The sequence below is a fragment of the Barbus barbus genome (genome assembly GCF_936440315.1).
Source record: "Barbus barbus genome assembly, chromosome: 46".
Lineage (NCBI taxonomy): Eukaryota > Metazoa > Chordata > Actinopteri > Cypriniformes > Cyprinidae > Barbus > Barbus barbus.
Window position 1 is genome coordinate 14,320,251 of NC_136724.1, and position 21,588 is coordinate 14,341,838.

Genomic DNA, 21,588 nt, shown 5'->3' on the forward strand with positions numbered 1-21,588 from the left:
TAGTTTAACTTTATATACTAAAATAACAAACTAAAATTAAAATGTAAAATGACAAAAAGAAAAAAAATTACTAAAACTTTCAAATTAAAATACAAAAATAAAACGGATTGAAAATATTAATAAAAAATTAAATAGTAACTCAACTAGCCATATTTCTCAGAATACATTTTAAATACATGTTTACATTTCCTACAGTTATTACAAATAATAATTTTCCTTTTGTATCCAATGCAATTTCATTTAAAAAAAATTATAACTTCAATTAAAAAAATTAAGACATCCACATTTTTTAAATAAAAGTTACTGATTTTTTAATTCATCATCATAATTTTAGCCACAATATACTGCAAGTAGTTCTTATACAAATCAATACACAGTTAATTAATTTGATTGACATTTGATATAATGGGATTGTGGTCATGATTCTATTTTCAGTCACCACTAGTTGGGATTGAGCCAACAACCTCTTGACTTCCCATCTAAAACTTTAAACCCTAGTGAGTTTTATGATTTTATTGCTGGAGAAAAATGGTACATAACAGTGCATAAATCATGGTCACTGTAAAGACACCCCCTGCCCTGATAAGAGCAATTCGATTTGTGCAACTCATTTACAAGCTTTGCATTTTAGTTTTTACTTAATCATTTATCAAATGTACATATTTACACATTTTGAACAATTACAAATATAAATAGCATTGAAAAAGGATGCTGGCAAATATAAAATCAAATGATTCAGTATTCAGTTTAAGTGAAGATCTTCTTCTGCTTTTCAGCAATTTCCATTGGTGATATCGCCTCCTCTAGATTAATGCCTTGGTAGAGAGGATGTTTAATATGCCTCCATATAACCAGCAACACTTTGATCGTAAATAGTGTACAAGTCAACCCCAGTAAAGCAGCTGTGGTAAATAACAAAAAATTGTTGTCATGAAATATTGCACAACAGATAAAGAACACAACAGAAAAGTCATTATCACATTCATGCTCACCTATGTAAATTCCGCTGCGGCTTGGATCTGCAGATTTAAAGTTCTTTGTCATGTTTCCACTCAAGGCCACGATAACAACAGGGTAGACTGTCAGAATGTATCGCAGGTGCTTTTCAAACACAAAGTTCTCAACAATGAACCTATAAAATAATAATGCATTAATCTCAAAATTAATGTCTTCATCTATTTAAAATCCTTCATTTATTTGAGTTCCATGGTCTTACCAAGAAATAGCTTCACCCAAAAGAATAGAGAGAGAGACTGTTGCTGCATCTGACTGGGTCATTCCAGCATTATATCTCAGCACAACGGTGAAGTTAATCAGGGTGGCAATTGTTGTCCATGTTGTGTATGTTGCAATGCCATTCTGAACCTGTAAGATTGAAGATGCAAAATTAAAAATGCATAATGTTTTTAAAATGGTTTGAGATGCTGTTAAGTAAAATTGTAATGGTCTCTCACCAATATCCGTATGCACCAGAGGTCTACTTTGTGATATTTGTTTAACCAGGCTCCATATTGTTTGAGTCCATGACAGGAGAAGATTATCAGCAAATAGTTTGTGAAGGCAATCAAGCCCAGGATAATAAATGCAGCAATCATCACCCTTTAAAGAAATGCAAGTTTATAAGGATTTTGCAAAAAGTCAACAATAATGAGACAGGCAAGTATAATATAATTATAAAGTAAGTATTAATATATAAATTATATATACATATTGTATGCACAAATTATTTATTTTTCTGTACAAGCACAATGTACATACAGTATATGTATATAATTATTTTCCTCAAATATTAGTAGAATTTCCTCTTTTAAAAATATATTGAAAATATATTTCAATTTTATTACTTGAATATACACTGGTAGCCAAACGTTTTTGAAAACAGTAATATTGTGAAATATTCTTACAATTTAAATTAACTGTCATTTATTTGTTTGTTTATTTTAAAATATAATTTATTCCCGTGATGCAAAGCTGAATTTTCTTCAGTGTCACTGTCTTCGGTGTCACATGATCCTGCAGAAATCATTCTAATGTGCTGTTTAAGAAACATTTCTTAGTTTTTTGTCAATGTTTTCGCAGTTTTTGCTGTTCTTTTTAAATATAACAAATAAATAAATACTGTTTAATGAACTTTCTATTCCTCAAAGATCACGGTTTTATTATGGTTTCCACAAAAAGCAACTAAATTTTAGATAATGAGAAATGCTTCAGCATATTACAACGATTTCTTAAAGCGCATTCGAAACTGAAGACAGGAGTAATGACTGCTGAAAATTCAGCTTTGCTGTCACAGAAATAAATTACATTTTAAAATATACTAAAGTTGAAAATGGTTATTTAAAATTGTAATAACATTTCACAATATTGCTGTATTTTTCATTATATAAATGCAGCCATAAGAGACTAATAATATTTTTAAATCTTTAATATTACAAACTTTTGGCTGCCACAGTATATCAGAATTGTTTTTAAAAAGACATAAACTTACTCTCCGTCCCACAGAAAAAGCCAGATTATATTTAGCAGCATGTTTACAATCCAGGTTATGAAGAATCCATATGGCAACACAGCGGGACTGCAGTACATTGGACCATAAACAGTCCTGAGAGAACAATACACATAATCGTCTCCTTAACTGCAGCATTAACATTTAATGCCACTTTATTTTTGATTACCATTTGATTCTTGCTCACTGAGTTCTTACCGCCTGCAGGTAGTGGTGAGGATGTAAATATGCATGAGCGACAGCCAGGTGTAGATGACACCCCAGATTGAGAAGGTCCATCCCGAGGGAGTGATTTCTGTATTGTATTTAGCTGATATCCCTCCAGTGTTGTTTCGAAAAGGACCTGCAAAAAGGAAAAAATAACATTGTAGCAATCTATTTAACCAAAATGCAATTTAGCACCTTACTCACATTGGAAAAAGTATTATGTTTATCTGCTGTAGGCTACATACCAGTTCCTGGTCCAGCAAGTGCGTTGAATATGATGCAGATGATGAAAATGACAACTGAAAGGACTATGAGTGCTAAACGGGCAACGCTGTGACCTCCCATTGTGAGCAGCTGAAATAAAAATTATGTTCTGTTAGTTGTTATCTGAATATATTATATAGCTATATATGAAGAGTTAATTTGCAAAAACCGATAAATGCCACTTTCAAAAAAAGAGCTGATTGCCGTGCGTTATTCTCCACATACAGCGCAATCTGAATCCTAAACATATTTTGACAAAAAAAGTCGGTATTGACACTTTCAAGGCATCGTGAGTTCAAGTTTTACTGCAGCAGAAGCCGATAAGTGCCCTTGTTGTTTTTGAACAGAAGCCGATAAATCCATTTTAGCGAATCAGCGTGCTGTATTCAGGTCAGGTGACAAGGCTACTTTCACTTTGACGAAACTCCTCTCAGCTAGCACATATTTTCAAAGCTGATTAAAAGTGATAGAGGATGGAAAATTTAGACGAACTTGATGAACCTGTGTTATCTTCTTCAGGGAGAAAAGGGAAAATAAAAGCTGAAACGTTTTCATGGATCCTTGCAAAAGCAGCGCGTTACAATGGTGAGGGAAAAGCTCTGTGTATTGCGTGTAATAATCACATCCATAATCTATGATCACAACAACAACGTTTGTCAGGCATCTACATTGTCATCTGGGGATTACAAAGATTAAACGAGCGTTTTTTAAACTCTAACTCATGAAATGTGGAGTTATCTGCTTTTGCTATAAAACAAACTTTTAATATGTAAAAAAAAACCTTCAATATTCACATATATATATATATATATTTGGACCACAAAACCAGTCTTAAATCGCTGGGGCAGCCTATATTTGTAGCAATAGCCAAAAATACATTGTATGGGTCAAAATTTATTTTATGCCAAAAATCATTAGGATATTAGTAAAGATCATGTACCATGAAGTATGTATATTTCTTACCATAAATATATCTTCATTTTTTTATTAGTAATATGCATTGCTAAGAACTTCATTTTGGACAACTTTAAAGGCGATTTTCTCAATATTTAGATTTTTTTGCACCCTCAGATTCCAGATTTTCAAATAGTTGTCTCAGCCCAGGGACGGATTAACGCACGGGTTTACTGGGTACGTGCCCAGGGCACTGGACCAGAGGGGGGCCCAGCCGAAATACCGCTACTCCCAGAACGCGATTTCAACCGTGCCCCCTCAGATTTTTGAGGCAAGTGGATTTTGAATGCAACTTCCAAAAGACAAAAAAAAAAAAAAAAAAAGCCGAATAATATTTTTTTATATGCAATAAACGATCTCACCGGTGTGCTTAGATCATTCAGTGGGGCACATCATCAGCTGCTAAATTAAAATCTTAAAATCTGTTCGCTCAACTTCGCTGGCTGGGACGGAGTCAGAGACATCCGCGTTTTTCTACAGCACTGCTCATTATAACCAATCACACATGATTCTGTTGAGTTTATGAGTACAATGGCCAATAAGAGGCGTCCAGATGAGTCATCGCTGAAATGCTATTCATTAGAATCCATTGCTATTAAAAATCTTGAAATGTTTAATATGACCGCAATTTCAACTGAGGGGGGCCTATAATCAGTTCGTGCCCAGGGCACCTCTGCGGCATAATCCGTCCCTGTCTCAGCCAAATATTGTCTGATCCTAACAAACCATACATCAATGGAAAGCTTGATGATGTATAAATCTAATTTAAGACCAGGGTCAAATTTAATATAATATAATATATCAGCTCAATACAGAAGCACCCTCATATATGCATTTATAAGTAAATGAAACACAAAGACACAAAACTTGTATCTTACCTGCATCTGAAACCAATTCCAGAGTCTGAAAGCAAGCTTTGAAGAGAAAGGGAAGTTGCCGTAACACTCTGAGGGTTGAATAACACAAATACTACACCCGTGGGACGGGTTTTATAAAGAGCAGGTTGTGTAACTGTATGACTACACGTGCTCAGTATGTCATTTGAATACAGGTGTACAATGGCTGTCAAGGCTACCATTTTTTCTTCGTGCACTTCCGATGGTTATGAAAAATCCTTACACAACTAACTGACCTCACACTTTGATTTAACAAAAATTAGTAGCAGATGGTGTAGGGTTTTCTCTTTTAAAATAGTTTCTGTTTCCTTTTTTAAATAAATAAATAAGTTTTATAAAGTAAAAACTACACTTTTTATCCACATGTACATGTTTGATAACATGGCTTAGTCATTAACTGTGTGTGTAATAATGTCTTTAACAGTTAAGGAAGTAAATGTATGGACACATGATGAAGCATATATCTATTATGAAACACATCTGAACATGTATTGAAGAAGTGATATTGCCATTTATGCTTAACCTGTTATACATTTTGCAAAGTTTGGTTTCATCTTAAAGATTTGCGGATTTCCTTAGAAGACCATGATTGACTGATATGTGTGTTTGGTTTCATTCAAATGTACTTAACAATTCGTGTATCTTCAAGGGCAACCTTTTGCATATTAAGTTTCAGAACAAGTTGTTCTTTACCAAACCACATACATTTTAAAAAGTAAAAAAACAAATAAACAACAAAAATACTATAATAATGTATGCAATACATGACAAATATTGTACTAGGCTATTTACAAAAAGCTACAAAAATATGTTTAAGATTGAGTTCACTCAGTAGTCACTGAAGCAGTAGTCATCTGGAGTCACTTTATAGAGTTTGGGGAAAAACCTGCTTGAATTGTTTACTGAATTTAAAATTGTTTTGTTTTTAGTTTTTGTACAATTATTTTTATCAAAACTATCCACGCCCTAACATATGCGGCAATAGGAAGATCCAACCACTTCGCAGGGGATGATGAGATATGAATTACTCATATTTACTGCAGGAAAAATCTATATTTTAGGTTTAAACTTAAATATTCATCATATTTAGACACATGTTTAAGCACAACAGCCGAACAGCTCTTCTCTGTTTATAGACTACAACACTCTTTGGTCTATTTCACAAAAATGGTCTGTTCCTATGTCTCGTGATCACCAGGAAGTAAACTTTCCGTTCAGTCAATTTTATAGTTAGAAGACGTTCCTGAGTATTATTTTTGTTACCTCTCAGTAAATAAAATGCCTTTACTTTGTGGCGGTACAACTGAGGCGAAAGATGCCAATGAAGAGGTGCAGAGAATATGCGATGAGGTTTGTTACTTTACGTTGCAGATAAACAGAAATGGTGAAAAGATGCGTTACACAGTCTAACAGTTCCCGTTTTTCCACAGATAAAGTCTCATGCCGAGGATAAAGCTGGGCGCAAGTTTGACGTTTTCACCGCAAAAACGTTTAAAACACAACTTGTTGCGGGGACAAATTACTTCATTAAGGTACGAGAAAATCCCTGTGATTTTATGAATTAACTTCTAGGAGTACCATGTTAATGTACTGAATATATCTGTAAAAGCAAGCCTCAGATATAGCCAACGGCTATAATATCTTTTTAAAAGCATTGTTGTAAATGATTTGTTTCAGGTGCATGTAGGTGGGGATGAGTGCATTCATCTACGTGTCTATAAAACTCTGCCCCATGCTGGAGAAAAACTGGAGCTGCACAGCATACAGACATCCAAGGCTCATCATGATCCCATTGAATACTTCTGAATGAAACTAAGCAAATCATAATAAATACTGCCTAAAATACTCATGTAGCTCATTGTTACCATTTTTATACATGAAATGTTTACATTACCACCTGAAGATGAATATTAACTCACTTATTACATGCAATGACCTTGCAACTTGAGATCATGGTAAACACTAGCAGTGAAACTCTTTGTGAATTAAGCAATCCTATAAATACATGCATCCATTTTTGGCATAGCTGTAAACTAAAAACATCACTTAACTCACATCTACCTATCTGCCTGTAGTTTGGTCATCACATTTTGGGCATTGTAATTAGTGATACTAATGCAATAAACACTTATTTTATACTTAACAGCCTGTAATGTACATTATTCACATAAAATGCATGGATGGACAGTTTTAAATGGTGTTATTAAAGTTAACATAAAAGTGCAGGATTATATGAGCTTGGTTTTATCAGTGTAAAAAATTAAAATGATTCAAATAAAGAAGTAATATATTTTTGCTCTGTATATAATATAAATGTTTCAATTGTAACTCATATGTCTAGGATTACAATACTAAAGTATTGTATGATGGCGATCGAAATGTTTTGGTTTCACTTATCAGGGGCCTCATTTTTAAAACTCAGTAGATTTCATCCTAAAAGTATACGTACGCACAAAAGATAGATTTTGCTTATGCACAAAAGTTTTCAGATTTATAAAACCATGCATACCCAGAACCTGCGCAAAAATCACTTTATAAATCCCAATCGGGAAGATTGTGCGTGCATCTCCACCCCAACTCCTCCCTGAAATCACCATATATGGAGCTTACAACGCCTAGTTTTACTATGCATAACCTCATCTGCATATCATTTCCATGCATATTCCCGTCCACGTGACACCGTGTTTAACACCGTCAAAGGTACAAGACGTAAGGAAATATGAGATAAATGTCATTTGTGCCATACAATAATTTTTATTGCTAAAAATCATCAAATATGTTATGGGTAAGAATACATGTATCAAAATATGTATAAAAACAAAACTGTTTAAAATGGTTATCAGATAAATATTTTAGAATAGAGTTGATCTAATTCTTTTACACTGGCCAAAAGAATTGTTTTAAACAATTAAAATTAAATGAGGCAGTTTTGCTGATGAGGTGAACATCTTTTAGCTATTTTTAGTGGAAACAGATAGGCCTATATTTATTGCAGTGTAACCTAAATACACTCACTCCATTACAAATATGTCTAAATTTATATGATTTTGGTTTAATTTTTGTGTAATGGCTATGTAATTGCAGTGCTTATCTCCATTAATGAGAGTGGAATATTTAATGTAAATGTATACATCGATATGAAAACGAGTTTAAAATCGTTGTTTGCTTCATTCATTTTCTCACTCCAGGAAAAAGATTTCGTACGCGTGGGTCAGAGTTTGCGTGCAGGTGCGCAAGATTTATTTTGATTAATTCCACCTTTTGCGTAGGAAGTGGCGTACGCCTCTTTCAGGGCAGGTTTTGTGCGTACGGAACGGATATAAATGAGGCCCCATGACTTGTGAGGCACGCTTGTTCCAGTCAGGAGTGAGAAGACGTTTCTTAGTGTTTGCGTTAGCCTTTTGTCTTTAAAATGAAGGGGTGCTGTGGCGGAACATCTGAGGAGAAAGATGCCAATGAAGAGGTGCAGAGAATATGCGATGAGGTTTGTTACTTTACATTGCAGATAAACAGAAATGGTGAAAAGATGCGTTACACAGTCTAACAGTTCCCGTTTTTCCACAGATAAAGTCTCATGCCGAGGATAAAGCTGGGCGCAAGTTTGACGTTTTCACTGCCAAGTCTTTTAAAACACAACTTGTTGCGGGGACAAATTACTTCATTAAGGTACGAGAAAATCCCTGTGATTTTATGAATTAACTTCTAGGAGTACCGTGTTAATGTACTGAATATATCTACCTAATAATCCCTATACACTTGATTGGCTCTATCACTCTCTCTCCTCGCCACCTGTAGCTGGTGTGTGGTGAGCGCACTGGCGCCGTTGTCCTGTGGCTGCCGTCGCATCATCCAAGTGGATGCTGCACACTGGTGGTGGTTGAGGAGAGGCCCCCACCCCCACATGATTGTAAAGCGCTTTGGGTGTACAGCAATACACAATAAAGCGCTATATAAATGCTTCATTCATTCATCTGTAAAAGCAAGCCTCAGATATAGCCATTAACGGCTATAATATTTTTTTAAAAGCATTGTTGTAAATGATTTGTTTCAGGTGCATGTAGGTGGGGATGAGTACATTCATCTACGTGTCTATAAAACTCTGCCCCATGCTGGAGAAAAACTGGAGCTGCACAGCATACAGACATCCAAGGCTCATCATGATCCCATTGAATACTTCTGAATGAAACTAAGCAAATCATAATAAATACTGCCTAAAATGCTTCTGAATCTCAGTTATCATTTTTAGATCGTGTGATCACAATAGAGCAGGGGTGTCAAACTCAGTTCCTGGAGGGCTGCAGAGTTTAGTTCCAACATGCTTGCCATTTAGATTTCAAATGAGCCTAAATGATTAGATTAGCTGAATCAAGTGCATTTAATTAGGGTTATATCTAAACTGTGCAGGGCTGAGGCCCTCCAGGAACTGAGTTTGACACCCTTGCAGTAGAGTGACTAGTGGGATCGCTACCTGCAATGACACTAATTGTGAATTAGGTAATCCTTTAAATGCATGTTTCCATATGTGTTTGGCATAGCTGTAAAATAACCGTTTTCCATCCTGCACACTCAAAACATCACTTTGCTCGCGTGTAGTTACCTATGTCAGTAGTTTGGCGTTCACATTTTGGGCTTTGTACTTAGTGGTACTGATGCAGTTGATATTTATAATTAACTGGCTGTAAAGTACATTATTTACAAAGTACATGCAATGTATTATTTTTTTTTTTTTTGGCATAGTGGACTTTTTGCACTTTAAGTCATAAGTGCATGATAACATCAGCTGGGTTCCATAAGATACGCTTAAACCCAGGGTTTTTCAAACGGGTCCAGGGATACCAAGGGGCAGCAATGGAATGCTAGATGGAGATGTTTAAAGAACAGTGGAGTGGGGTGGGGGATTTAAAAACAAAAATAAGATTAAATAAAAACGTGACTAAAAAACTGCCTAAAAAGAGTAATGGAAGTTTATAATATTTGCATTTCAGTAAATAACTTGATATTAAACCAATACATCTAACAGTACAGTTCTGAGTAGATTTTTCACAGTAGCAACTATATATATGCCTTTTAAACTTCACAAGCATCATCATTTGGGGGTCTGTGGCATCAAAAAGACTGAAAACCAAAAACTCTCATGGCAATTCCTAACTAAAGTTTTGATGAATTAATGGCTAATTTCCATGAATTCATGCAATCTGCTCACGCCCCAGTGATATTCAGGGACGGGCCTTCAAGCTTACTTTTTTCTAAAAAAATCATACGTTCACATCGTACAAATTCATACGAACTCGTGAAATAGTTATTTTCCCATGAGTTTGGGTTGGAAAAGCCCTGCTTTAACCTTTGACACAGGTGGCCACATCAACATCTGAGAACAGAAGTCCCCTTCACTTCAAATGAACATTAATCACTATGTTGCAAAGCAAATAACAGACAACTTTTCATTTATTGGAAAACATTTCATGGTTTATAAAATCTTTTGTACAATATTTATACGAAAAGGTTTACAGGACTCGGGCAACAGTAGTGTTTCCTCACTGTAAGAACACAAAGCCACAGAGCTGATGGAGGAGGGTTTGTGGAGTCAACGACAATGTCCAGGCTCAGCTCCAGGTGTTTTCCTCAGAACAACTGTAGTTGACAACAGAAGTATTATTCACTTGATCTTGGGAGAGGTGTAGTGAATTCGGCACCTTTCATTGAAAACCTGGAGGAAAACGTGATCATTAACAAACACTTCTAAATGCAAACCACTCATATTCAATAGGATCAATAGGAGACACTCAATAACTCACCTTCAGACTCCGGTCATTGACCACTTCTTCAACATTTAGTTCAGACTGCATGAGTTTTAACTGTAGGGAAATGATAGAGAATTCAACCAAGATTTCAACCAATCGCAGCCCAAGTACATTTAAATGAAGACATTACCTTAGTTTGCTCTTTCCTAAGTTGCTTGATTATTGACAAGTTGTCTCTATCTTTTGCCCTCTCTTCACGTAACCGCCTGACGACAGCAGAGGTCTCTGTAATGCATGACTTTATTTTAAACAAAACTGTTTAAAATGGTTATCAGATAAATATTTTAGAATAGAGTTGGTCTAATTCTTTTACACTGGCCAAAATAATTGTTTTAAACAATTAAAATTAAATGATGCAGTTTTGCTGATGAGGTGAACATCTTTTAGCTATTTTTAGTGGAAACAGATAGGCCTATATTTATTGCAGTGTAACCTAAATACACTCACTCCATTACAAATATGTCTAAATTTATATGATTTTGGTTTAATTTTTGTGTAATGGCTATGTAATTGCAGTGCTTATCTCCATTAATGAGAGTGGAATATTTAATGTAAATGTATACATCGATATGAAAACGAGTTTAAAATCGTCGTTTGCTTCATTCATTTTCTCACTCCAGGAAAAAGATTTCGTACGCGTGGGTCAGAGTTTGCGTGCAGGTGCGCAAGATTTATTTTGATTAATTCCACCTTTTGCGTAGGAAGTGGCGTACGCCTCTTTCAGGGCAGGTTTTGTGCGTACGGAACGGATATAAATGAGGCCCCATGACTTGTGAGGCACGCTTGTTCCAGTCAGGAGTGAGAAGACGTTTCTTAGTGTTTGCGTTAGCCTTTTGTCTTTAAAATGAAGGGGTGCTGTGGCGGAACATCTGAGGAGAAAGATGCCAATGAAGAGGTGCAGAGAATATGCGATGAGGTTTGTTACTTTACGTTGCAGATAAACAGAAATGGTGAAAAGATGCGTTACACAGTCTAACAGTTCCCGTTTTTCCACAGATAAAGTCTCATGCCGAGGATAAAGCTGGGCGCAAGTTTGATGTTTTCACTGCCAAATCTTTTAAAACACAACTTGTTGCGGGGACAAATTACTTCATTAAGGTACGAGAAAATCCCTGTGATTTTATGAATTAACTTCTAGGAGTACCATGTTAATGTACTGAATATATCTGTAAAAGCAAGCCTCAGATATAGCCATTAACGGCTATAATATTTTTTTTAAAGCATTGTTGTAAATGATTTGTTTCAGGTGCATGTAGGTGGGGATGAGTACGTTCATCTACGTGTCTATAAAACTCTGCCCCATGCTGGAGAAAAACTGGAGCTGCACAGCATACAGACATCCAAGGCTCATCATGATCCCATTGAATACTTCTGAATGAAACTAAGCAAATCATAATAAATACTGCCTAAAATGCTTCTGAATCTCAGTTATCATTTTTAGATCGTGTGATCACAATAGAGCAGGGGTGTCAAACTCAGTTCCTGGAGGGCTGCAGAGTTTAGTTCCAACATGCTTGCCATTTAGATTTCAAATGAGCCTAAATGATTAGATTAGCTGAATCAAGTGCATTTAATTAGGGTTATATCTAAACTGTGCAGGGCTGAGGCCCTCCAGGAACTGAGTTTGACACCCTTGCAGTAGAGTGACTAGTGGGATCACTACCTGCAATGACACTAATTGTGAATTAGGTAATCCTTTAAATGCATGTTTCCATTATGTGTTTGGCATAGCTGTAAAATAACCGTTTTCCATCCTGCACACTCAAAACATCACTTTGCTCGCGTGTAGTTACCTATGTCAGTAGTTTGGCGTTCACATTTTGGGCTTTGTACTTAGTGGTACTGATGCAGTTGATATTTATAATTAACTGGCTGTAAAGTACATTATTTACAAAGTACATGCAATGTTTTTTTTTTTTTTTTTGGCATAGTGGATTTTTTGCACTTTAAGTCATAAGTGCATGATAACGTCAGCTGGGTTCCATAAGATACGCTTAAACCCAGGGTTTTTCAAACGGGTCCAGGGATACCAAGGGGCAGCAATGGAATGCTAGATGGAGATGTTTAAAGAACAGTGGAGTGGGGTGGGGGATTTAAAAACAAAAATAAGATTAAATAAAAACGTGACTAAAAAACTGCCTAAAAAGAGTAATGGAAGTTTATAATATTTGCATTTCAGTAAATAACTTGATATTAAACCAATACATCTAACAGTACAGTTCTGAGTAGATTTTTCACAGTAGCAACTATATATATGCCTTTTAAACTTCACAATCCCTCACACAAGCATCATCATTCGGGGGTCTGTGGCATCAAAAAGACTGAAAACCAAAAACTCTCATGGCAATTCCTAACTAAAGTTTTGATGAATTAATGGCTAATTTCCATGAATTCATGCAATCTGCTCACGCCCCAGTGATATTCAGGGACGGGCCTTCAAGCTTACTTTTTTCTAAAAAAAATCACACGTTCACATCGTACAAATTCATACGAACTCGTGAAATAGTTATTTTCCCATGAGTTTGGGTTGAAAAAGCCCTGCTTTAACCTTTGACACAGGTGGCCACATCAACATCTGAGAACAGAAGTCCCCTTCACTTCAAATGAACATTAATCACTATGTTGCAAAGCAAATAACAGACAACTTTTCATTTATTGGAAAACATTTCATGGTTTATAAAATCTTTTGTACAATATTTATACGAAAAGGTTTACAGGACTCGGGCAACAGTAGTGTTTCCTCACTGTAAGAACACAAAGCCACAGAGCTGATGGAGGAGGGTTTGTGGAGTCAACGACAATGTCCAGGCTCAGCTCCAGGTGTTTTCCTCAGAACAACTGTGTAGTTGACAACAGAAGTATTATTCACTTGATCTTGGGAGAGGTGTAGTGAATTCGGCACCTTTCATTGAAAACCTGGAGGAAAACGTGATCATTAACAAACACTTCTAAATGCAACCCACTCATATTCAATAGGATCAATAGGAGACACTCAATAACTCACCTTCAGACTCCGGTCATTGACCACTTCTTCAACATTTAGTTCAGACTGCATGAGTTTTAACTGTAGGGAAATGATAGAGAATTCAACCAAGATTTCAACCAATCGCAGCCCAAGTACATTTAAATAAAGACATTACCTTAGTTTGCTCTTTCCTGAGTTGCTTGATTATTGACAAGTTGTCTCTATCTTTTGCCCTCTCTTCACGTAACTGCCCGACGACAGCAGAGGTCTCTGTAATGCATGACTTTATTGCCTTATCTCTGGAAAGATGAGCTTCCATGAGCTGAAAGGCATAGGCAGTACAGAAAAAGGGCTTGTAATGAATTAATACATTACAGAGTATGACAGTACACTTAAATCAGTCATACATCAAGAACAAAATTAGGGGATCTCTAAAATAATCATTTTAGATTATTAAAGAGTACTTTGCACTGTGATACATACAGATTCATAAAGTTCTTTGCAGGTCTGTGTGGCATCTACTTTGCCTGAAAAGGATGCAGTGGGCACAGTAGTATTGAGGGCATGGACGATTCTGTCATCTATGGTGCGCATCACTTTTAATACTTCCTACAGGAAAAGAGGAGAGATGTACAGCATGTGAGTCTAAATAAAAGTTCAACTTCAAGTTACTATTTGTTCTTGTATTGTAAGTAATGCAATCATTATGTTGTTAATATGCTTTTCAACCCTTGCTGTGCTGAAACTTGCTTGTAAATTCCTTATGTTATATTACCACAAAAAAAATAATAATAATTAAGGAATACGAGACCTGTGCTTTATAAGTATTTATAAGTCATTTTTGTAGGCTGGTCACTTGACCGGAAACATTGCTACTGTAATAAGGTGGAGGAAAAAAAAGAGATCAAAGTTTATTTTTTGGGAAGTAGTTATACCTGTGTGAGCAAAGTCAGTATGTTTTAGTCCAAAAAGGACCGGAACATGTCAAGGGTGTTGGGGTTTGCCACCTTAAATATTAAGAATACATCTTACCCTCCATTTAGGCATTACTAATAGAACTGATTACTAATTTCTCATAAGGTAAAAAAACCCTTGGAAACTGTCACATGTTTAAAAAGTGTACAATATAACTATATATACATAGGTAGCTGACAACGTTTCAAGCAGAGTGCTGCAGAGTGACAAAATCTATTCCAAATTAAATTTTCTAATTCTTGTGTAATTAATATGCATGCAGCTTTAAGAGTTTATATTAACTGAGGGACACTTGGAATACCTCAGAAACAATTAAATGAATGGGAAAACACTAAAAGATCATTCAAAGCCTTATATATATATATATGACTTAATAAATAAAATAAAAACGTAAAAACACCTACATTATACACCTTTCCCTATAAGCTTAAATAAACTTTAACTGAAAATCCAGGTGCTGAAAAAAGTCCAACAACCCACATATTACACAATATGTACTTGGTGGCTTTAAAATAAATAAATTCTGTACTTTATATTGTGTATAAATGATAGCTCATTTAATGCATACATTTATATTTACAAAGAACAGCCCAGTTGCTTAATCGCTCATGTTTGCTCTGCTGCTCATTGAACCTCACTACTGCATGCAACAGACCACCGAGGGTCAGTCATCCGCACAACCTTTCCGTTAACATCATAACAACGTGTTTATAAAACTCAGCATGAGCTTAAAAATCATGCGTAATTTTATCCCGTCTGCTGACAACTTCGCACGTTTTACCTGAAACATTGAAAAGTCCTCACAGTTCAGAACTCCACCGGGCGCCGCCATAGTGGACTGAAGAGGTCCTGCGCGCTGAGGGTGTCCAACAACTGCCTGAATTACATTTACTATTTAAAAAACTTTTGTTTTTGACACTTATTAATCAAAGTTACAGGTAATTATTGAGTATTCCCGCAAACGTTTACTATAGTGAGCCGATAGTGTGACGATAAAAATAAGATTAAGTTACACGTGAGCAAGTAAAATCCACAGGTGATTTATGCGAACTGTTTCGCTGAAATACCCAAAAAAATTATTATATATTTTTATTTAACTTTACTTTTAGTTATACCATTTTTTTACTCCCTTTACATGCGTAACTTTTGTCCTTAACTTGCGCTCATGTGAGCAGCAGAGCTTGTTTTGGCTGCTCAGGGTCCTTCAGGGTTACACCAGCTCTGCGCTTGCATATGAACTCGAACTGACTTTAAAGGTGCCATAGAATGCATTGATACAGTATTTAAAATTGTTCTCTGATATCTACACAGATGGTATGTGGCTTAGGTAAGGGCAAAAAATCTCCAGAAACGATTTTACATGTCCATTTACAACCCTAGGATTTCTCCCTAGAATGAAACGGTCTGTTATTGGCTTATTTGGCAGGGTCATGAATAATAATGAGCTCTGCTCTGATTGGCTGTTTCACAGTGCTGCTCAATGTTGAGCTCTGCTCTGATAGGCTGTTTCACAGTACGACTCATCAGCAAGAAGGAAGCACAGGGAGGAAAATATTTATTTAAATACTTTCGGGTAATAATACTGTATATAAAACGCGGGCATCAGGGAGCCGTTATTAATATGCGAGGCATTGAAACTGCTTTTGAATGATCCATCGATCGCGTTATAGTTTCACTTTCAAGAGACGCGATCACACAAACTATGTTTACATTATGGAGCAACAGTACTTACCACACATTTCACAAGATCAGATGCTTGTCAGTGGTGCTCAGGATCTGTAAGTCATTCGCCATCATCCTCATCTCTCCTTACTGAGAGTGAAATCTTATGTACTGTAACAGGCTACCGCTAGCAAGGAGCTAACCATGTCCCTTTAGTGGCTCGCGTTATTTGCTTTCTGTGCCTTTCTGAATACAGACACCAACCCATCCCTGCACTTCACACCCTCTGCACGGCCTGGAACATAACATTTATTTTGTTATTTTCGCTGTTGTCCGCGCTTGTTTATTTACAATACCTGCAGAGCTTCTGATGGTTCGGCGGCTTAGAACAAGTGCGGGTTTATGCAAATGTTGGGGGCGTAGTGATCCCGACTGTTGCGTCACAGTCGGTGTTATGTTCTGATTCGCCTGTTTTTCAGTGGTCTTTTTTAATCACGAGATTTACATATGAAGGAGGAAACTATGGTGTTTGAGGCTCACTGTATGTCAATTCCATGTACAGAACTGTTATTATTTAAATATGCCAGGGTAAAGACAGTTTTTCATTCTATGGCACCTTTAAGGTAGTTAGAGGAACTAAACCTGGCATTGGCATTCTGGCACGATTTCATGGCTTAAAAAATTTATTTTTCTTTCATCATATTCATCTTCAGAAGTCATGATCTTCAACATGATCAGAGGGCCTGTTGGCACTTTAATAGGTCAGTATTGTCCGTGTGATATTTGTATTGGACGCAGCCGGGCTGCATATGATAAGCTTTGGCACTGGGCACAGTGGGCATTCTTCAAACACTTGTTGGCATAAAACTAGCAGTGAAAACATGATTATAAATGGGACTGGCAGGAATAGAATCATGTTGCATGGATTTTATTACTTTTAATTGATGTAGACAAAGCCACACCTCTTGTTATAATGATTTTATAACTCTATGTGATCTCTCTTACAAAAATGTACCATAGTATAATTTCCGGTAAAATAATGAATCGTACCGGAGTTATGTATTATTATATATCTTATCGAGTCATTATGTTTCTAATATCTTAAAGTATAATTGTGATTTATTGTATGCATCACAGTATACATAAATTATGAATGTTATAACATTTTTAATAACAGCCGTGGTATATATACCGTATTGTATCAGATAATTATAATAATAATAATAATAAATGTTTTTTGAGCAGCAAATAAGAATATTAGAATGATTTCTGAAGGATCATGTGACACTAAGACTGAAGTAATGATGCTAAAAATTCAGCTTTGAAATCACAGGAATAAATTATATTTTAAAATATATTCAAATAGAAAACAGTTATTTTAAATAGTAAAAATTATTTCAAAAGCTTACTGTTTTGCTGTACTTTGGATCAAATAAATGTAGGCTTGGTGAGCAGAAGAGTCTTCTTTAAAAAAACATAAAAAATCATATTATTCAAAAACTTTTGACTGTGTGTGTGTATGTATACTATATATATATATATATATATATATATATATATATAATACCACCGATTTTAGAAATAATTATTTTTATAATATTTATAACATAAATCTGTTGTATGTTATGAATATTATACAAATAATTATTTCTAAAATCGGTGGTATTTCTCTGTATGTCATCAAAAAAAGTTTTTTACTGTATTTGTATTTTGGTGGAATGGTTGTAGTACATAGTGGTACAATGATTTAAAAAAAAAAATTTTGCCTAGCAAAAATCTAATGTTTAAATGATTGAATAATAAATAATTCTTAAACAGCTGCTAAAATGCTTAATCAAAAGTTTAAATGCAATGTCATTCCCTCATCTGGGAAAAAAGCAAACAAAAACCTTTTAAACTATCAGTGCGAATTTAACAGGAAACAACACATTTTTTTCTATAAACATAATCATACAGCCATGATTTATCACCATGTCGGACTTAAAGGCACAATTCAGCTATAAATGTTACACTATTCCTTAGTGACTAAGAAATGAAAGTCAAACCATTTTAAAACAACATGAGGGTGAGTAAATGACAGAATTCTCACTTCTGAACTATTCCTTTAATGGCCAATTTCCTCCTATAGGGCAGGTGAGGAGAGGTGTGATGACCACAAGGAGCAGAAGACTGTGCAGCAAGCCTCAAGAGGGGGCATCCGCACCCCAGGGTCAGTACTCAAATATCCATTCACTTCTATCTACCTGCATTAGGAGGCGGGGCGTATGACATGACACAGCACCTGACGTACAATCTAATCCACAAGGATTAGATTGTACTAAAGGGAATTTCATGGTTTTCCCAGTGGACTAACTTTTCCTCACCTTGTGTTTCCTCTCTCCTTGTTTTCTCTAGCACAGAAAGGCTTGGGTTTAAAGTTCCAGGTTACCGCCCATCAGAATGGGATAAAAAGATGCTGATGTGGTCCGGGCGATTTAAAACCGCAGAACAGATTCCAGAGTTTGTGTCGTAAGTGGGCTATTCCTGTTTAGATTGAGATAAACCCCCAGCTCCAGGCATACTACTGAGCATATAGTTGGTGTACGAGGAGTATTGGTGGAACACAAGAGACGTCTGCTTTGAGGTTCAAACTAGATTGATTACTCGCAGTGTACTGACAGGTAATTAGGGTAATTCATGGTATCTGGAGGGAGATCAGAGTGGGCTCTGTTTGTGATTTTAGATGCAAAACATGGCAGGCATGTCCTCCCTGACCCACCATACAGTTGCTTTTTACTAGGGATGAGTAAAAATACTTATTTAATGATTAATTGCGATATTCATTTGTATAATCAAAGTGTCAATCTTAAAATCCCAAAGATCAATCTTATTTTACTGGACGATTAAATTGCAGTAGCTGTATGTAAATTATTTGTAAAGACCTGTTCACATTAAGAACAATAACTATATAATAATTTAGTATAAAGGTGCTGCAGGCTGTTAAGTGCTCAAGCTTGGATGATTCTAGGTTATTCTGATTGGCTGTCAGTGTTTTTTATCGTTCATAAGCTGGAAAATTAGTTCTGAAAGTGATTGTAATATCTTTCCTCCATATAATTATCGTTATAGCTTTTGTGTGGACCAAAGTCCCTTTAAGGGTATTCTAGTCTTTGTGTGCACTTGCCTATTCTCATTAAATTAGATTGATTATTAAAGCTTTATCATTATAGTCTATAATAGTATAATATAGTTAATCGTTCATGTTAAAAATAAAAATGTGGTTGACTATAAAGTACTAGACTATTTTAGTGCCTAAAACACAGCTGAATACAATTAGTTTGTACTTAAATTGTAATTGAGATATTTGTGAATTATTATATCAAGTGATACTGAATGAATATGACCATTTTTGTATTATTTCTCACCTCCAGGTATTTTAATAAAGGGACTCACTATAGCTTTATTGCTCTGTCGGTTTGGTTCTGGTTCTCAAAACCCCCCAAAAACTTGTTCTCTAACATTACATACTCATGGATGAGACATGCAGTTAGTGATAAGAATGTGAAAAAGGCCGGAAGACAACGGCACATAAATGCCAGAATGTAAAATTAGTTGTTTTATGCATTTAAATGGTTTCAAAGTTAATGAAAAATAAAGTTAATGAAAAATAGCACATTTTCTAGTATAAGTGCACTGTGCTCACATTTACTTGTGCATTAAAATACATATCAGCTTGCACCTTATTGTGATCTGGAATTGCACGATAGCCTGTATTTTAGTATGCATTTGAGAGACTTCTGAAATGTAATGCATACATACATGCATGCACAGTTTGCAGCTTTAATCGCCTTTTTGGTAATTTCATGACTTAACTGACGACAGAACTATGTTGTATGCTCATAGTTTCTTGTGCGCTTATTTATGATGACGCGATCAGAACATGTGCCGTGAGCACAGTGACGGCTGACAGGACAGGAAAGTTTGCTTAACTGATATAGCCTAACAGCATCTCATTGTTCTACTGAAGCTCATTTGGCTGGTGTACCTTTTCCGCGCTCATTTGAGGCAAAGCTGAAGCGCACGTCTGAAAAGTCTCCCATTTGATGTGGATGTAAAAAAATACACCGGTTCCGCATCTTAATAAATGCATTTGTTGTCAAGAAAAAGGGGACAAAAACTGCAGTTTTGAGCAGGGTGGCCAAAAGTTTTCTGCACTGTTTTCAGGTTTGAGATGATCGATGCTGCCAGGAACAGAGTGCGTGTGAAGGCCTGCTATGTGATGATGGCACTGACCATCATGGCGTGCGTTGCTATGGCTGTCTCTGGGAAACGGGTAATAAAAAGTGTTGCTGTATAAATGATAACCTTGGGTAATAACTTTCATAATCATGTAACCAATGCCTTCAATGACAGGCGGCAGGTCGGCATGAAAATCTGACCTCTTGTAACATGGAGAAGAAGGTTCGATGGAGAGAGGAAGCACAGAGAGAAAAGGAGGAGGCCACTGCACTTGCAGCGAAAGCCCAGTGAGATGCATCCATCTGAGCTCCCAAAGCCGTTGTCTCAGTGTCAGCTGGCATCATACAACAGCCAGTTATTTCATGTCAAATGCCACACACCATGGAAACTCTGGTGGAGATTTTCCTTCACATTGTAAACAGAATTTTAGAAAGTAGTGTATAAAATAAATGTGAGATTTTCTGTGATTTATTTTTTGTATATATACATATATCTAAGAAAAAATAAACTTGTGTTCCACTGTTATGTCATTACTATTATCTTTAAAGTCTTATATGAACTTCATTGTTTTTATAGCTGATTTTCTATAATAATATAAATAGTATAGAAGTTTATCAGCCATCACTCTAATCCATCAACTGACATCTTAAGCAGCAAAAAGCTGTTTATAAGAAACCAATTTCATCCTAAAGATGTTTTTTAATTCATACAAGTCCTCTATTCATAATATTGCTCTTTCTGCTGAAAAAGTGATCTTGTCTGAATCAGAAGAGAAATATGCACACACTGCAAGCAAAAACTGTCCATAACAGTTCAGTGGATTCTGATGTGAGAGGATAACAGGGATGGACTTTTTCACTGGAAGTTATGGATAATCATGGATTGGTTTCTTACAAACGCATCTTTTTAATTCACGAGATGTTAATTGATGGACTGGAGTCGTGTGGATTATTTGTCAATTATCGTGATGTTTTTATCAGCTGTTTGGACTCTCATTCTAACTGCACCCAATCACTGCAGAGGATCCATTGTTGAGCAAATGAGGTAATGCTGAATTTCTCCAAATCTGTTCAGCTGAACAAACTCATCTACATCTTGGAGGACCCGAGGGTGAGTACATTTTCAGCAAATTAAAATTTT

At 35.8% G+C, this 21,588-nt stretch overlaps 6 protein-coding genes across 7 annotated transcripts; 4 read left to right on the forward strand and 2 right to left on the reverse strand.

The window, feature by feature from the left end:
• Positions 1-155: 155 nt before the first annotated feature.
• On the reverse strand, positions 156-5,769 carry LOC306864956 (uncharacterized protein). Its single transcript, XM_079409271.1, has 8 exons — positions 4,810-5,769; positions 2,959-3,067; positions 2,705-2,849; positions 2,489-2,602; positions 1,455-1,599; positions 1,217-1,365; positions 993-1,132; positions 156-902 (listed from the first exon to the last, which is right to left on the reverse strand). Exons 1-8 carry the CDS (start codon positions 4,813-4,815, stop codon positions 748-750), a joined length of 963 nt encoding a protein of 320 aa, XP_079265397.1. The 5' UTR covers positions 4,816-5,769; the 3' UTR covers positions 156-747.
• A 54-nt stretch (positions 5,770-5,823) lies between these two features.
• LOC306864903 (cystatin-B-like) lies at positions 5,824-7,129 on the forward strand. Its single transcript, XM_079409190.1, has 3 exons — positions 5,824-6,177; positions 6,258-6,359; positions 6,505-7,129. The coding sequence occupies exons 1-3, from the start codon at positions 6,106-6,108 to the stop codon at positions 6,631-6,633; spliced, it is 303 nt and encodes a 100-aa protein (XP_079265316.1). The 5' UTR covers positions 5,824-6,105; the 3' UTR covers positions 6,634-7,129.
• Positions 7,130-8,239: 1,110 nt separating this feature from the next.
• LOC306864697 (cystatin-B-like) lies at positions 8,240-9,007 on the forward strand (the record flags this gene model as incomplete). The annotated part of the gene is made up of 3 exons (XM_079408859.1): positions 8,240-8,311; positions 8,392-8,493; positions 8,879-9,007. 3 exons carry the CDS (start codon positions 8,240-8,242, stop codon positions 9,005-9,007), a joined length of 303 nt encoding a protein of 100 aa, XP_079264985.1.
• Positions 9,008-11,472: 2,465 nt separating this feature from the next.
• Positions 11,473-12,003, forward strand: LOC306865334 (cystatin-B-like; the record flags this gene model as incomplete). The annotated part of the gene is made up of 3 exons (XM_079409876.1): positions 11,473-11,544; positions 11,625-11,726; positions 11,875-12,003. The coding sequence occupies 3 exons, from the start codon at positions 11,473-11,475 to the stop codon at positions 12,001-12,003; spliced, it is 303 nt and encodes a 100-aa protein (XP_079266002.1).
• Positions 12,004-12,765: 762 nt separating this feature from the next.
• On the reverse strand, positions 12,766-15,430 carry LOC306865184 (protein MIX23). The gene is made up of 5 exons (XM_079409642.1): positions 15,350-15,430; positions 14,077-14,202; positions 13,769-13,915; positions 13,633-13,692; positions 12,766-13,544 (listed from the first exon to the last, which is right to left on the reverse strand). The coding sequence occupies exons 1-5, from the start codon at positions 15,398-15,400 to the stop codon at positions 13,494-13,496; spliced, it is 435 nt and encodes a 144-aa protein (XP_079265768.1). The 5' UTR covers positions 15,401-15,430; the 3' UTR covers positions 12,766-13,493.
• Positions 15,431-16,078: 648 nt separating this feature from the next.
• LOC306865187 (protein FAM162B-like) lies at positions 16,079-21,558 on the forward strand. Of its 2 annotated transcripts, none has more exons than XM_079409650.1 (6): positions 16,079-16,346; positions 16,944-16,991; positions 18,359-18,439; positions 18,630-18,738; positions 20,434-20,542; positions 20,623-21,558. In XM_079409650.1, the coding sequence occupies exons 2-6, from the start codon at positions 16,949-16,951 to the stop codon at positions 20,737-20,739; spliced, it is 459 nt and encodes a 152-aa protein (XP_079265776.1). In that variant the 5' UTR covers positions 16,079-16,346; positions 16,944-16,948; the 3' UTR covers positions 20,740-21,558. The 2 variants fall into 2 exon arrangements, with proteins under 2 accessions (XP_079265776.1, XP_079265775.1); XM_079409649.1 differs by having other exon boundaries at positions 18,625-18,738; positions 20,623-20,972.
• The last annotated feature ends 30 nt before the right edge of the window (positions 21,559-21,588 follow it).

Bases quoted from the DNA above. Each gene is read 5' to 3' on its own strand.
- LOC306864956 (XM_079409271.1), bottom strand. The intron at 2,603-2,704 runs GTAAGAACTCAG...TTGTTCTCTCAG, and splicing joins CTCACCACTACCTGCAGGCG to GACTGTTTATGGTCCAATGT. The intron at 1,600-2,488 runs GTAAGTTTATGT...ATTTCTTTAAAG, and splicing joins CTTTTTCTGTGGGACGGAGA to GGTGATGATTGCTGCATTTA.
- LOC306864903 (XM_079409190.1), top strand. From the start codon at position 6,106: ATGCCTTTACTTTGTGGCGGTACAACTGAGGCGAAAGATGCCAATGAA. The intron at 6,178-6,257 runs GTTTGTTACTTT...GTTTTTCCACAG, and splicing joins TGCAGAGAATATGCGATGAG to ATAAAGTCTCATGCCGAGGA. The intron at 6,360-6,504 runs GTACGAGAAAAT...GATTTGTTTCAG, and splicing joins GGACAAATTACTTCATTAAG to GTGCATGTAGGTGGGGATGA.
- LOC306865184 (XM_079409642.1), bottom strand. From the start codon at position 15,400: ATGGCGGCGCCCGGTGGAGTTCTGAACTGTGAGGACTTTTCAATGTTT. The intron at 14,203-15,349 runs GTAAAACGTGCG...CTTTTCCTGTAG, and splicing joins AGGACTTTTCAATGTTTCAG to GAAGTATTAAAAGTGATGCG. The intron at 13,545-13,632 runs GTGAGTTATTGA...GTTTTCCTCCAG, and splicing joins TCAATGACCGGAGTCTGAAG to GTTTTCAATGAAAGGTGCCG.
- LOC306865187 (XM_079409649.1), top strand. From the start codon at position 16,216: ATGATCCATCGATCGCGTTATAGTTTCACTTTCAAGAGACGCGATCAC. The intron at 18,739-20,433 runs GTAAGTGGGCTA...CACTGTTTTCAG, and splicing joins CAGATTCCAGAGTTTGTGTC to GTTTGAGATGATCGATGCTG. The intron at 20,543-20,622 runs GTAATAAAAAGT...CTTCAATGACAG, and splicing joins TGGCTGTCTCTGGGAAACGG to GCGGCAGGTCGGCATGAAAA.